Source organism: Ahaetulla prasina, chromosome 8, assembly GCF_028640845.1.
Source record: "Ahaetulla prasina isolate Xishuangbanna chromosome 8, ASM2864084v1, whole genome shotgun sequence".
NCBI classification, from domain to species: Eukaryota; Metazoa; Chordata; class Lepidosauria; order Squamata; family Colubridae; genus Ahaetulla; species Ahaetulla prasina.
This window is the reverse complement of record NC_080546.1, coordinates 46,323,164-46,339,424: the sequence shown is the minus strand read 5'-3', so window position 1 is coordinate 46,339,424 and position 16,261 is coordinate 46,323,164. Positions and strand designations below refer to the sequence as shown.

The following is a 16,261-nucleotide window of genomic DNA, read 5'->3' as shown; positions in this document are numbered from 1 at the left end:
AACAAATAAATAAACAATGAAAGAGAAGAAGTACTTCCACTGCTTGTGGTTCCATGAATGTACTTATTTGCCCAATACTATTCTTACATTCTTAAGGCTATACACCAAAAGAAAGAAAAGCACTGTTATTTGATTACTTTTACTTAAGAGGCCATCTGCATTTAGTTCTCCTGAACTGTTAGCTAGCTAACAGTCATTCTTTTAATGTTAATAATAATAATATAAATAATTGGTGCCTTGTGGGATTTCCCCCCTTTCTTTTTCTTTTTTTCGTTCCATTATTCTTGGGTGCCCTTTGTTTTAGATTAGAAACCTGAGAGCTAAGTCTTTGGTCATTTCTTCACCTTGATTTATAGCACCTTCTAGTGTCACCCAGCCATTGTTACACTGATACAGTAACAATGAGGATAGGTTATATATCACTTCAACAGTGGCTGGTTGATGAGAACAGATGTTGTAAAACATTAGAGAAGAAATTGTCTGTATTACAACTGACATTTGAAATTCACTTTAGGAATAATTTGTAATAAAGAGTATTTTAAACTATTTAAATAAATGATATTTATTTAAATATAACATTGTAACGTTATTACAAACTTGCACAACTTAAAAGGGAGTTATTAAATGCATGAAAAATAAGCTTTTGGTGGCTTCTAGAAGGAAGGATACTTCTGAGGTTGGTAAAAATGAACCGGTGATTACCAGTTGCTGGGGGAATGCAACTAAAGGAGTACTTTTGTTCCCCTTTCCTACTTGTGGTTTCCCATTGACAACTGTAAAAACATGATGCTGGACTAAGCAGCTTTTGGTCAGTATAGCTTTCCTTATATGTGTTGTGTGTTTTTCCTGCTCTAATCTATTTAAAAAGCAGCCTCTCTACATAAAAACATTCACACATGTACACCACATGCAAGCATCCTTTATTTACCTCATAGGCATTCTTGATATTCAAAGGCTGGCCAAAGGCTGCCACATGGCCTACAATTCCCTTATTCCATTCCAAGCGGATGCAGTTGTTTGAAGCTTCTTCTAAGGTGGAACCTTCTGCAACATCAAAGAGTCGGCTGATAAGAAACTTCTCATTGGAACTGTCTTCACAAACCAGAAATAGGGAATACCGATCAGCAGCTATGAGTTCATTGATGTGCAAGAAAATTTTATGACAAAGGGCTGTGACATCCAGGTGACTAGAAATATCCTTTACCAGTTCTAAGAGTCTTGAGCATTGATCCCCTGCATTGGTTCCAAGTGTCCGAGATTGGAGAGGCATTTGTTCCTTCTTTTCAGTATCTGACAAGAAGCTCACTGTTCCAACAGAATCTTTGATAACGATGGGCCTAAGAGGTCTGTCAAATTCAGAAGCAGATATCTTCCTAGTTGGTGGTGTGGAATTAGTGCTTTCAGTCCGTGCAGAACAAGAACAAGCTTCACTGTGATGTTTGGTCCCTTCTTTGCACACTGGAATAGTATGAACTCTCTCAGAAAACCATGCATTGACCATCTCTCTGCATAAGAGAAGAATAGAGTAAATAAGAAGATAATCGGTAGTAGTGACACTAAGAAAAGAAGCACATCTGTACAGCCATATCCTTTTCCTCAGGATGTTGTCTATTTAAAACTAACTTAGAGACTGTCTTGAATGTTTAACATAAGCTAGCAATATCTCTGAAGCCCTTGGTGACAAAATTGGCCTGGGTAAAAAAATCAGTCATCAAAACATTGAAAGATTTTGGCATCCCATGAAATATTGTAGATGACCATTGAAAACTTAAAATCTCAAGATATTTCATGTTTTTAAAAATTATTTTAGCTGACAGAGCACAGATGTCAAACGTGCGGCATCACATTGCTGTCACGTTGCACACTATGACTTTTTCCCCCTTTGTAAAACTGAGGTGGGTGTGGCTTGCATGTGATGCATCCGGCCCAGTTTGACACCCCTGCTGGTGGAAACCAATTTATCAACACCTGATAAACATATGCTTATCAACACCTGAGAAACATATGCTTCATAAGCAAGATGCAGTTTCACATCAAATTGAATTATTTAGTTTTACATATTTAATTTCATATATACATATCCTTCTTATTCCTAATAAATTGAGAAATATAATAGATTACAGACATAAAATAACAGCCAAGATATAAAGCATGTTGGCTTTAATTATTCCTACTAATCTAAAGATATGATGCAAAACCTACCAAATGTTTTTATTTATTTTTGTTTCATTTATTTATTTGTATCCTGCTCTTATTATTTTTACAAATAGCACAAGGTAATCAACATATCCAACACTGTTTTATTCTCCTATTTTCCTCACAACAACCACCTTGTGAGGAAGATTGGGCCAAGAGAGAGAATTCACCCAGCTATGGTTAAGGAGAGACTACAACTCATGGTCTCCTGCTTTCTAAACCTGGTGTCTTAATTACTACATCAAACTATATTAATATGTTATATTATGCCATCCACCATCGCAGGGAGACGGAACCTATATGGTGGTTCTGTCCCAGGCGCCTGATGGACCCTGAGAGGTTCCGGACGGAGCTTGGGCCATTCCCTGAGGATCTGGCCCACGGCACGACTGAGGAACTAGTTACGGCCTGGGAGTGGGCCGCGGCTGGGGCCTTGGACCGTGTCGTGCCTTTGCGACCTCTGACCCGGCGCAGATCTCGTTTGGCCCCTTGGTTCTCCGAGGGGCTGAGGGAGATGAAACGCCGGAGAAGACGTCTAGAGAGCACCTGGAGGTCCAGCCGTTCCGAAGCTGATCGGACACTAGTTAGGTCCTATTCTAGGACCTACCTAGTGGCAATGAGGGCGGCGCTCATATGCCTCCACCCTCATTGCGTCGGCAGATAACCGCCCGGCCGCCCTGTTTCGGGTGACCCGCTCCCTCCTTCATCAGGAGGTGCAGGATGACCCGTTGCAGGGACGTGCTGAGGAGTTTAGTGGTTATCTATACGATAAAATCGCTCAGCTCCGGGATGGTCTGGACCGAAATTGGGATGATCCAGGCGAGGGAGAGGAGACACGTCTTGTTGAGTCCATTTGGGATGAGTTTGACCCTGTGGCTCCCGAGGGCGTGGACAGGTTGTTGGGGAGGCTTCACGCCACTACATGTTTACTAGACCCGTGTCCTTCCTGGCTGGTACTGGCCACTCAGGAGGTGACACGAGGCTGGCTCAGGAGATTATCAACGCTTCTTTGTTGGAAGGGTTTTCCTGCCGCCTTGAAAGAGGCGGTGGTGAGACCCTCCTCAAGAAGCCTCCTGGACCCAGCTATTTTGGGTAATTATCGTCCAGTCTCCAACCTTCGCTTTGTTGCGAAGGTTGTAGAGAGTGCTGTGGCGCGACAGCTACCCCAATACCTGGATGAAGCCGTCTATCTAGACCCGTTCCAGTCCGGCTTCCGACCCGGGTACAGCACGGAGACAGCTTTGGTCGCATTGGTGGATGATCTCTGGAGGGCCAGGGACAGGGGTTATTCCTCTGCCCTGGTCCTATTAGACCTCTCAGCGGCTTTTGATACCATCGACCATGGTATCCTGCTGCGCGGGTGGGGGGGATGGGGAGTGGGAGGCACCGTGTATCGGTGGTCCTCCTCCTATCCCCCTGACCGGCCGCAGACGGTGTTGACAGGGGGGCAGAGGTCGACCGCGAGGGACCTCACTTGTGGGGTGCCGCAGGGGTCGATTCTCTCGCCCCTTCTGTTCAACATCTATATGAAGCCGTTGGGTGAGATCATCAGTGGCTTTGGGGTGAGATACCAGCTGTACGCTGATGACACCCAGCTGTACATCTCCACCCCAGGCCACCCCAATGAAGCTGTTGAAGTGCTGTCCCGGTGTGTGGAAGCCGACGGGTCTGGATGGGGAGAAACAGGCTCAAGCTTAATCCCTCCAAGACGGAGTGGCTGTGGATGCCGGCACCCCGATTCAGTCAGCTGCAGCCGCGGCTGACTGTTGGAGGCGAGTTATTGGCCCCAAAGGATAGGGTGCGCAACTTAGGTGTCCTCCTGGATGAACGGCTGTCGTTTGGAGGTCATTTGGCGGCCGTCTCCAGGGGGGCCTTCCACCCGGTTCGCCTGGTTCGCAGTTGCGCCTTCCTTGATCGGGATGCCTTGTGCACGGTCACTCATGCGCTCGTTACCTCTCGCTTGGATTATTGTAATGCTCTCTACATGGGGCTCCCCTTGAAGTGCACTCGGAGGCTTCAGTTAGTCCAGAATGCAGCTGCGCGGGTGATAGAAGGAGCTCCGCGTAGCTCCCATATAACACCCCTCCTGCGCAGACTGCACTGGCTACCTGTGGCCTTTCGAGTGCACTTTAAGGTGTTGGTTACTACCTTTAAAGCGCTCCATGGCTTAGGGCCTGGGTACTTACGGGACCGCCTGCTGTTACCACATGCCTCCCACCGACCCGTACGCTCTCACAGAGAGGGACTTCTCAGGGTGCCGTCCGCCAAGCAATGTCGGCTGGCGGCCCCCAGGGGAAGGTCCTTCTCTGTGGGGGCTCCCACACTCTGGAACGAACTTCCCCCGGGTTTACGCCAAATACCTGACCTTCGGACATTCCGTCGCGAACTGAAGACACATCTTTTTATTCGCGCGGGGCTGGCTTAAATTGATTTTAACAAATTTTTAAATTCTTATTAACTAATTTTAAATGGGGTTTTTTAGCTTATTACATATTTTATTTCTCAGGCCAATTTTAAAATAAGTTTTTAAACTGCATTTTAAATTTGTATATTGTACCGTCTGTTTTATTCTTGCCTGTACACCGCCCTGAGTCCTTCGGGAGAAGGGCGGTATAGAAATCAAATAAATAAATAAATAAATAAATAAATAAAAGTGGAATGTATTGCCAGTGGCAATTATTCACATTCTAGTTATTTACATATTTATTTATTTAGCATACATCTATTTATTCAAGTTGCATGGAAAAATAGTGGAGATCGTACTTTCGGAGCACTGGATTTCAGTATTCAGTATGTCTTTTAGTTAGTCATATTTTCAGAATGGGTTGCAATGAAAGTGCCTAACCTAGAACCCTTGTATGAACTAAATATATCCAAGCTGAGCAGCTTCAATGAAAGCTGTGTGTAATCCCAGAGCAAACCAATCTGAAAGCACTTTAGACAGCATTGGGCAAGAAGGCAGAAAACAGCTTTCTCGTGTAGCAAAGGGTTAAATTTGTTAAGTTGAAATAGGTAGATTCTTTACTATGGCAAAGTGAATCAGGTCACCACTATAGCTTGAATCACTTTGTCAAAGTGAACCTTTGTCCAGGTCTACAAGATTTCATTTGGACAAGAGTGAAAACAAGGAAGAGAGGTGAAATGGTGTTATTCTGGTTGCCAGAAAGTTTGGCTGAACAGTTTTTCTGTACATGTCTACGTTTTGCTAAGAATCTGTTTATAAAGAATGAATTTAGAAGGGTCACAGCACTTAATTATGCAAGGAAAAATCCTTAGTGATAGCTCTATGGAGAAGCATGATAGAAGCTTTGAATTGCTAAATTCAGAAGTGAAAGATGATAATTTACATACAGATGTATATCTTTCTGCTGTAATATGTATACCAAGCATGCTATTATTAAAGCTATTTCCGGAATTATTTATTTATTTATTTATTTATTTATTTATTTGTCACAACAGTATATAAAAGCATAAGCATGAAATAACAATACGATATATAAGCATATATATATAAGCATAAGCATGAAATAACTATATGAAATTTGGATACAATCAAAGGGAACATTAGAACAGGAACAGTAGGCACGTTGGTGCTCTTATGCATGCCCCTTACAGACCTCTAAGGAATGGGGTGAGGTCAATAGTAGACAGTTTTTGATTAAAGCTTTGGGGATTTTGGGAAAAGACCACGGAGTCAGGCAGTTTATTCCAAGTATTAACAACTCTGTTACTGAAGTCATATTTTCTGCAATCAAGATTGGAGCGGTTCACATTAAGCTTAAATCTATTGTGTGCTCGTGTATTGTTGCGATTGAAGCTGAAGTAGTCTTTAACAGGAAGGACATTGTAACAGATGATTCTATGAGTTAAACTCAGGTCATGTCGAAGGCATGAATAACGTACAACTGACTGCTGTTATGGGATTCAATCTGCTTCTTCTCAAAGTACAGGTCTTGGAATCCAGGAATCTTACAAGGTCTGATTGTTCAGAACTTTTTTTTGCCAACTTTGCAGATTGTAGTTAGACATAAGCTTCCACAGAAACAAAAAGTTTGTGGTTTGTTAGGGGCAGAGAATAGTACTAACTGATACCCAGGCTTTCTGGAGCTGAGTTCTAGTTCATTTGTGCCAAATTTTAGGGGTGAATGTGGGTAGGAATATGATGCTCACTAAAGATGGATTTTTTCCCTTCCTATAAGACAATAAATCATCCTCTGCTTTCTTTAATAAAAAGTTATAACCAAACAGGATTCTTGCCTTCTGTAAATATGAAGGTACTCAACTGATACGACCATGCAGAGAGGAAGCTAGAAGAGAATTCGAATATTAGAGGAGGAATCTATATAGGCCAGTAATTATGGTATCAGAAACACTATTCATCTATTACAACAAAAAGAATATGTTGCGTTTATACATATATACCAGTATATGTATTCCCTTTAAAATTGGGAAAATAAAATCAGATAGGGCTGGAGAGACCCGTAATACTCTTCCCAATTTGTAATAGGTCAAACTAAACTAGATTAATATGGATTTCTGTCTTTTATTCTCACATAACAAAACTATTTAAAATTGAGCCAAGTATTTATCAACTTGATACTTTCAATTTTCTCTGCTTGGTATTATTCAGCTATGGTTAATTTACAGCCAGAAAAATCAGTTTGACCTAAACATAACCTAAACATAATACTTTACAAATTTTACAAACACAAAAGAAGAAAGAAAACCTGTCTTTTCACTAGGAAATACAATGCATGCCTAACCATAATATATCTTGCCAAGTTCAGTGGAGTTTATTCCATTATATCAATATGAAGAACTGTAGCTTTAACCAGATGTTTTCCAGTGGGGAAAGCTGACATATTCCCCTCCCTAGAGTTTTGACATTTATATAAATGTCATCAGTCAACTCTAACTTTTAAATAAACTGATTTTAGGAATAAAAACAAAATATTTTTTTTCTCAGTGTGCTATTCCTTTCTCATGATAGCTCAATCCACCTTTCTAGCAACAAGGCTTATATTTATGTAGTACTTATTAACAATTAGTAATAAGGGACACCAAAATTAAACTGAACTTTGGGAGATCTGCTCAGTGCATTAACACTGAATGTTTCTTCTAACATAGAGACCCTATTCTTAATCTGACAGTACCAAACATTGAAAGTTTAAAACTAATAGCACATTGGATAGCAATGGTTACATTGCTCAATTCACTACAAGGTAAAAATCTTTGTATTCACCACTTCAAAAAGCGCTTGTAGTTCTTCTGGTTTAAAAGTGCCTTTTATTGCATTCTCTTACTGTTGGCTGAAATTTAGTTTTATTTTTGTGTGATTTTGAAATCTGCTTCCGACTTGATGCTATCTTCTTTTTTTATTATTTATTTTGCATGGTTTCTAGCCCACTCAATTAAAACATTCACTGAAATAAAACTTTCTTGAAAACACTTGTACAAATGACAAAGGAAAGACCTTTACATTCCATAAAATAGAGATAAAGAATTAAGATTAAAAGGATTGTTTTAATCGTGTCCTGTTCACTTCATAGCAGAGAGAGACTCTTGGACCTTCCTGCAATATTTCTCACCAGATAGGCAAACTTAATTCTGGCAAGGTAGTGCTTGGAGTTACCAGATATTCATTTGTTTAATCTTCATAGGTTGTTACCAATTGTTAACAAACAGCACAGTGACTTAATGAGAGAATTAATACTGCCATGATTGAATTGATCCATCAGCCGTTTTGCTGCCACCTTCTGAACCAGCTGTAACTTGTAAATCATTGTTAGAGGTGGATGCCCTATTAATACATAGAGCAACTTATAGTAAGCCAATCAAGTAGTGATCAAAGCATGAATTACTCACACCAGAGCATCCTGGTTTAAGAAGGATTATCACTGGCCACAGCTTCCACCTGCTTTTTAAGCATTAGCCATAAATCCAAGAGAATCTCCCAAAACCATGCACCAACTTCTTCAGGAGAACATGACCTGGTACAGAGAAAATATTGGAAGTAATATTCCTGGGTATTTATTGATGTACAACAACTCAGTCCTGGAGAGATTTAATCTGAGATTGTTTTACCCTGTGCATTAAGTATAACAAAATAAAATAACATCACATATCACAAGATTAGCTGTATTAGTGTCACAACCAGATATATTTGTAAATACTTAGCATTCCAATATTACAGGCTAAGAAACCACATATATAATCTCTTTACCCCAAAAGAATTTGATTATGTTGTGTCTGGTTTCTTCCTATCTTCTGCAGATGAAACAGGAAGAAGTCAAAAGCATGAATTTGGAAATGTCACCAGCTGAATTGCACTGTAATTTGTGTGTTTGACAATATACACATCAACATTCAAATAAGGAAGCAACTGAAGCTTTTATTTAATTTAAAACAACATTAAAAATTGACAGTTGCCCCAATGAACATTACATTAACCAGAGTCAAATTAAAGTCAGTACTACATTCTTTTTGTATAAAATTATTAATTATTGATTCTTGCCAGCTTTTATTTTTATTTCAGGCAAACATTATGATCTGTTTGTTAAAACAAGAGCTTAAAAAGTGTCCTTCTGTTAAATTGTTATTTTCAGCCACCTAGCAAGTTAACTTATATGCCTTAAGATCTAATTATAAAGAATGCAAGGATAGTAGTTTAGCAATAGTAAGGATTTTTCATTGTAAGTATTGAGACAAACGTAGTAAAACCACAGAAACGGAGAAGTCAAGACGGCAAACAAAATAACCAGATTTATTTACTCTTCTATTTTTATTGCCTTCTGATCCCATGCTCAAAATATCGGAAAAGTAAAACAAAGCTTAAGAGTTACCAAATATAAGTTGTTCTGAGAGGGAATGATGGATCAGGAGGCTGGAAAACATTTTGTTTCTTATTTCAACACTGCTCATCAGGAGTGGGCAGAACATGGCCTATGGGCTGAATACAAGGACTTCACTTCCAGGATCCCTCTCTCCAAGGCTGGGAAAGATTGATCTAGGCCAGCATGAGCTAATCTCAAGAGACCTACATTAATAGAATCAAGCTAACCATTAAGTATGTGCATTTATGAAACTAGCTTTCAGGCACAGGCCAACCTTATTTTTTTGGAATTAAAAATTCAGTTCAGTGTGGCTTATTAAAACTTATGACACATTTGGCCAACTGTCAAAGCAGAAGGAAGAATCTGTTGTGAAACTTGTTAGCAGGATCACATTTGCTTCTCTTGTATCATCAATAGACCCTCTTAGCATAAATGCTGTTACTCAATCTAGACCCACCTTTAAATCTTCTGATGATTTTTTTAAAAAAAATTAAAACATATACTATCATATAGATTTATTTGAAATCCACGTTTATAGCGGAAGAAGAAGAGTTATTATACTACAGAGCAATTCTGCTGTAATTATGGTGTTTTTTTTCTGGCTAGAGATCTTGTGACAAGATTAATTAGAGCTCTGGGGGATGGAAGACTAAAGAATACAACCAAATTAAATCTTATTGCAAATCTGAAATAAAAATAGTCACTTTTTATCCAATATTGTTTCATTTAGACACTGCTGTGGACAAACTTATTCATAGAATGCAAAAGATAGGATTCAAATATTTATCATTTAGTTGTTAAGTGAATGTTGCCCCCGTTTAATGACCTTTCTTGCCGCCGTTAAGTGAGTGACTGCAGTTCTTAAGTTAGTCACATGCTGGTTAAGTGAATTTGGCTTCTTGTTTCATTTATTTCATTCATTCATTTCATTTCACTGCTGTGGACAAACTTATTCATAGAATGCAAAAGATAGGATTCAAATATTTATCAGTTGTACCCTGGGCAGTCTTTTAGCCCAATCTACTTCACACACTTATTTACACAGCTGTCCCAACCTGACAGTTTTTAGAAGCAAACTAAAAAGGGAACATCACAATATCCAAACAAAAGTAATTCCACAGACAAAATCGCATGAATTTTTCCACCTGTCATGTATGAGCATGGAAACCACTGTCAAATATTATTATCTGGAAGGGATATAAAACTGATAAGAGATCTTTTGCATATAGACACACTAGATCTTTTGCATACTAGACAGAAGTCACAAAAGATGAGCTGCACAGATGCTACATTTGACTGGAAAATTCATCTTCCACTATGAAAAGTATTCCCACTGGAATATGGAAAATTATGTATATGTATATTAAACATCATACAACTTCACAAAGCAGCATATAGCTTCTAATAAAATCTTTCATACTGCAAATATGTCTTTCTCATATTAATGCCCTGCAACTCATCCCTTGAAAACATCATAACATTTAAGTTATAAAAAACTTTAAACATAACCCTTTAAAATAGCATCACTATCCCCTGGGTAACTTGTTTCTTAACCAACAACTTGATACTCTCAGAATTCTGAACCATATTGCATACCTATTCTGTATTTTAAAATATCTTCATACTAACATATTGCTAGGAAAATGATAAAATTAGGATGTTGCATAATTACTTATTAATACTATAGCTTCTAAGTTGACATCTTCAGTACTAAAATGATCTTTAATTTTCCTGTACTAAGATATGTAATTATTCACTTTCTTATTAAGAAGTGAAATAATCAGATATTATTTTTTCATCAAAGAAAAGCGATATTTTAGGCATATTTTCCCTTTAAAGAGTCATGATACAAATATTTATCAAAGCACTTGAATACTTTTTAAAAAGTTAGGCATAATTCCTTCTAAGTTTTAAGGGTATTAACACTGAATATTGTCACCCATGAATTTATTTTGAGATCCTAAATCCCAATAATCATCTGATCACACCATTTTATATTTACAGTACTGCACATACACAATCTCTTCAGAAAGTATACCTCTGAGAAGTGCCATTACACAATATATTTATATAATCTGAACTTTAGTACAACTCTGATATCAATGCAACCCAAACTCTCCCTTTATAAAAACTAAGTTTTGTTAAGCAGGTTCTTAGGCACGTCAATGTTATTTTTTCCAGGTTTCAACAGGTATAAATTTGCAAAATGAGATTTGAAATTTTAATTTCCATCGAAGTTATTCTCCTCTTAAAAACAAATAAACAAAAAAAGACTTTACTGAATGCACAAAGTACAGTGTCAGGCTAGTTTCAAACATCCAGAGAGTAAAAACTGAGGCCTATCACATATATGGTATTGTGTTTTGTGTAACCTCCACCCCATTATAATTTTTTCTTAAAAACATAAAATGATTCATGGCCTTAAAAAACCCATATATTCATGATTATTACTTTAAAAAGAAATCAATCTAATTCCAAGTATACATAGGAGTATCTATTTGCTCAGACTACATTTAAGATTCTTATACTGCAAACTAATAAAGAACACAACAAAATCACATGCATAAGATTGTGTTCCTCATACTTTTTACATGACAGTAAATGGTACTAAAGAATTTGTATTCAGGGGTCAATGCATATATGAAGTTATTTGTTTGAAAAACTGATATTTCTCAAAACTGTTATAAATGGACCTTCTCTGTCACCAAAAAATACATTTTTAAAAGAATGACATATATATACGCTAAAAAAATACTAGCACAAATACAAAATTTGGCACTTGATTCTGTTGTATAATAGTATAAACAGTATACCAAAGTGCCATAATTACAACTAATAATAAAGATATGTCAGTTCATGAATCATTATCTTTTAGGCAGTCTATAAATTAGATGAATTGATTACATTACCTTATTGCTACTATTGCAAATACTGGAAGAACTGAAAGAAAATGTGCCTATTTTTAGAAGAAAAGATATCTATAGTATTTAATATCCATTCTGTACAGCTGCAATAGTCTAATTAAATATGACAAGTGTGTCCATGAAATTCAGTGATTAAAAAATATTCCTCACTCATTAATGAACATTCCATCAATTAATATACTAATCAAAATCTGCTACCCTAGCTATTATGCATACACTAAGAATAGCCATTGCCACATAAACTACATAATATTCGTTGGAATATATCAACACTGTGGACATAGCAAGTTATGTATAAACCAGATATATACTTATAATATAATAGGGTGCACTTCATATTTAACTGACATCAGAACCAAAGAACATCCGTCTTCATGTTTGTGGTTATAGCTTGCAAATGTTATAATTTTTATATGTACTATTATGCATGAAATCTGGGCTCTGGAACCTGCAGCAGTAACAAAAAATTAATGTCTACATTCTAGCTTGTAACGAATTATTAATTTTTAGATGACAATGCTACTCAGTTTTGATTAATGTTTGTATTTTTAAAAGCATATATATAACTTTCTTACCCTAAAACACCAGCATTTTGCAATGCTGGTTTCAAGCATTTTCATTCTTTTCCTCTTGCTCAGTTCAACTACCCCTCCCTCCTATACCAAATCCTATGGGACAGTAACTTCTACCATATCTGTTATATTTGTCGTCAAGATATATATATTTAAATGCTCTGGGCTGAAACTGCAAATTATGTACAAGAGTGCAGGTTCTTAAATAAGTAAAGTGCTGCAGGATAAGTGTGGGATACCTATGGCGGGTTTTATTCCATTCTGGGTTTTTGTTTTAGATCCCTCTTAGAGAGAGCAGAGGGCATCGTACCTGCTTCGATTCTGTTTTCCTTTTTAAAGGAGAGTAGGCAAAGTATGGGGGGAAAAGGGAAAAAGATTTCATGGGCCGCAGATGGGCTTCGGGAAGGCAAGCGACCCATGCAACCTGCGAGTCAATAATTAATGGAAACCTCTCGTCTTACCACACCATCTCAGATGGAGAGGCGCATTGGGCGTCAAAACTCATTCAAACCCCATCCATCTCCATTAAGTGGCCGGGAAAGCCGAGGGGGCTGGAGCAGATGGTGGCATCCGCTGGAGATGGGGGAGCCGAGAGACAAGTCCGGAGGCGATCAGAAGGTGGGCTTCGCTACGGCCGGTAAGACTTTATTTTGCTTTGGCCCCGCCAAAGCCACCCAAGAGCTTTGCTTCTCTTCGCACCCGCCTTAACCCGTTTTCTTTCGAACGAAAACTATCCCGAACTGAAACCTGACTCCCTGTCTAAAAATAGTAGCTGAAGCCGCGCGAGCCCAATCCTCAGCGCCGAAGTACCTGGTTTTGTCTCCAAAGGGCAGCATGTCCAACTAGAGGTAAAAGAAATCCAGGCGAGCTCCTTTGATCTCCGCTTTGGATCTCTACGAAACTCTCCCCGAGCCCTCTTTCGAGTTCGTCCCCCCCCCCCGCCAGCCCCACCCTCGACTGATAACTTCTTGCCCTGGCCTACTTGGAGCCGCCGCGGTGCAGCGCTGCCTCCTGGCGGCCGAGCCTCTTTCGCAAACGGCTCCTTTCGGGATAACAACTCCCCACCCCCACGAGCTGAACTCCCAAAAGTACGGCAAGGAAGTGGCGATCGACACCCCGCCTCGCCCCCAGCCCTACGGTCGCATCGCAGCTTCTCAGCCACCAGCATCTTTCTTTATTGCTCCGGCTCCTTAAATGATCACAAACGACCTTCACGGTTTTTCCTACCAGCGGTGAGATGATGCTGCCCTTTGTCCTTTTTCAAAAAAATAAAATAAAAAATAGGTGGCTCCGCTTCCATGGACCCAGCCTGCTATGATGCTTTCGAGGAAAGGGCAAAGGTCCTAGCATTTGGCTTTCACCGATCCACTGCCTCGGCACCTGGAAGCTCTATTCGTGACTAATGGCTTTAGTGCGTTGGCTCTCCGTGGCTTTGCCTTCTTTCTGCGCAAGATAGGTGCCCCCAATAGTGAAAAGCTTTAGCCGCTCTCCTTTGCTGTAGGACAGTTACCTTCAAGGTCGTTTATTCTATCCATCAAAATCCCAGTGAGCCGGTGGCGAAGCAGAAATCTTCCTATACTAACAGAAAAGTTTTTTCTTTCTTTCTCTAACTCCTTTTCCTTCCTCCCTTTTTCTTTTGGGTCTGACTTTTCTTGCCATTTTACCCATTAGGAAGATAATCCTGCATGAAACTGGGATAGGCTTAAATAAAATACGGTTTTTATGTTATACTAGGTGGCGACTAAGCATGAATTGGATCAGTAAATCAGGGTGTGAAACTATCTCTTTTTTGGTTTAGGAGCTAAATGGAAACTCGACTCGTTGAAGTGTTATACGATCCGACCTGCTCGCTCGGGTTGTTGGCCTGATGAATCTAGAAAACACAGTTACAGAGGACTTGGAGACGGGTTTTCAGCTCATCTTCGGATGCACAACCCGCTTCTCCCCAGCCAGCAGGCCTCGGGTACCAGCTGTCCTCCAACACATCTGGAGAACCTCGACGTGGGCAAAGGAAGCTTTCCCAGATTCTGCGGGCATTTTCTATGAAGAGAGTCCCAGTTATACTGAGGCGCTCGAGCCAACTTTGGCACATCAACGCTGAGCTTATAAATTTTTCGCGCGTGGGTATAGCCTGCACTTTTTTTCTTTTTTCCGCTGCCGCGCAGTCCCTAACAAGGCGCTTAAAGGGGAAAGGTCGTGCGCCTTTCTCCCAGTTAAAGATCTCAAACAGAGCCGGGCACAGAGGGAAAAAAGCGTGCCAAGCGGCCAGCCTTTGGTTTACACGCAACCCCAGAAAACGATTTGCACGCGGAACTCCGAGCCTCGGCAACAGAGCGCCCGTTTGTTTGCTGCTTTCAGCTTTGTGGAAAATCCTCGCTGCTGCTGCTTCTCCTTTTCCAAGTAAGGAGGAAATGAATTGTTCTCCACCCGCCCCCCTTCATCTGCCCGCACCCCCCCACCCACTCACGCCTTCTTCCCCAGCACCGCCCAGAAGGTGCCTTGAGCTTACCTGGTGGCTTTTCGAACAAAGTAAGAGCGGGTAAAGTCTCCGTGATCGTCCAGCCACGCTTCCACCGCGTCTTGCTGCTGGCGGTGGCAGCAGCTGCCTTCCATGATCGTCGGGTCTCTTGCCTGCTCACTTTTGCCCCACGAGGCAGCCGCAAGGCCCGTCTGGCCACCTCCGCTGCCGGGGCGCCGCCTCCTCGCCGCCGTATTTGCTGTCACGCCCCACGCCCATCCCCTCCCCGTCCCGCGGATCTGTCCCCCCACCCCACCCCCAAAGCTCGCTTGTGTCCGGCTGCCGGGGTTCCCAGGTGCCTGGTCGCGGCAGCCGGCGAAAAGCCAAATCTACGCCTCCTCCCCGGCGAGCTGGGATCCAGGCAGCCCTTAATGTGTAAGCGGGCCGGCTCCACCCTTCATTCGCTGCCCGCTGCAGCGCTCGCCAGGAGAGGCTCGGGCAGCCGCTCCCTTCCGGAGTCTCCGCGGTGCTGCCGGCAAGGAGGCGAGCCTCTGCCCCATTTCCCTTGCCTTTCTCCCCTGCCCGGTCCCTTTTACTAACTAGATTCAAGCGGAAAGTGCCTTGAAGAAAAATTGGGTTCATCGATTTTTCTCCACCCAGGATCTATTAGAGGCACGAGGAACGCGAAATGTTAGTTTCACCGAATCAAATACTGTTAACTATTAAAGTCATCAAGTGAGTAAAGACCTCAATGAGTCTCTAATCTAATCTTTGGACAGGTCCAAAAATATGCTGCTGTAGCATCCTTCAAAGTAGTCACCTACTTTCCTCTTCAGAATTCTTTTATTGGCCAAGTGTGATTGGACACACAAGGAATTTGTCTTTGGTGTGTATGCTCTCAGTGTACATAAGGAGAACAAAATACATTCATCCAGAATAAAAAGATACAACACTTGGTGATAATCAACAAGTTAATTAATAAGCTATCAAATCATACCAGGAAACAAATAAATACAGTATAAATTGAAAGATACAAGCGACTTATGTATATGTATGGTTATTGTAATAAATGGCAAGAGATAGATACTAGGAAGGAAGAGATAATAATAATACAGTCTTAGTATTAATTATTTGACAGTGTTGCAGGAATCAGTTGTTAAGAAGAGTGATGGCCTATAATAATAGAGTAGAAAGGGGCTCCACCAAGCCTTAAGTAAGTCTTCGCCTTACTTAAGTTTTTCCTGATCAATTCTGGGGAAAGGCTGCTATCCAGCATTA

The 16,261-nt window shown here is 40.5% G+C and overlaps 1 protein-coding gene across 3 annotated transcripts in view; it reads right to left on the bottom strand.

The window, feature by feature from the left end:
* The window catches only part of PDE5A (phosphodiesterase 5A), a 99,610-nt gene extending 83,984 nt beyond the window's left edge, over positions 1–15,626 (bottom strand). The window contains exons 1-2 of one of the 3 annotated variants that reach the window (XM_058193601.1): positions 15,035–15,626; positions 929–1,505 (exon numbers count right to left, since the gene is read on the bottom strand). In XM_058193601.1, coding sequence (XP_058049584.1) covers positions 929–1,505; positions 15,035–15,138 — 681 coding nt within the window. In that variant the 5' untranslated portion in view covers positions 15,139–15,626. Of the gene's footprint in view, positions 1–928; positions 1,506–13,335; positions 13,456–15,034 lie in introns of those variants that run through there. The other 2 variants (XM_058193600.1, XM_058193602.1) reach the window with 2 other exon arrangements.
* Positions 15,627–16,261: the final 635 nt, after the last annotated feature.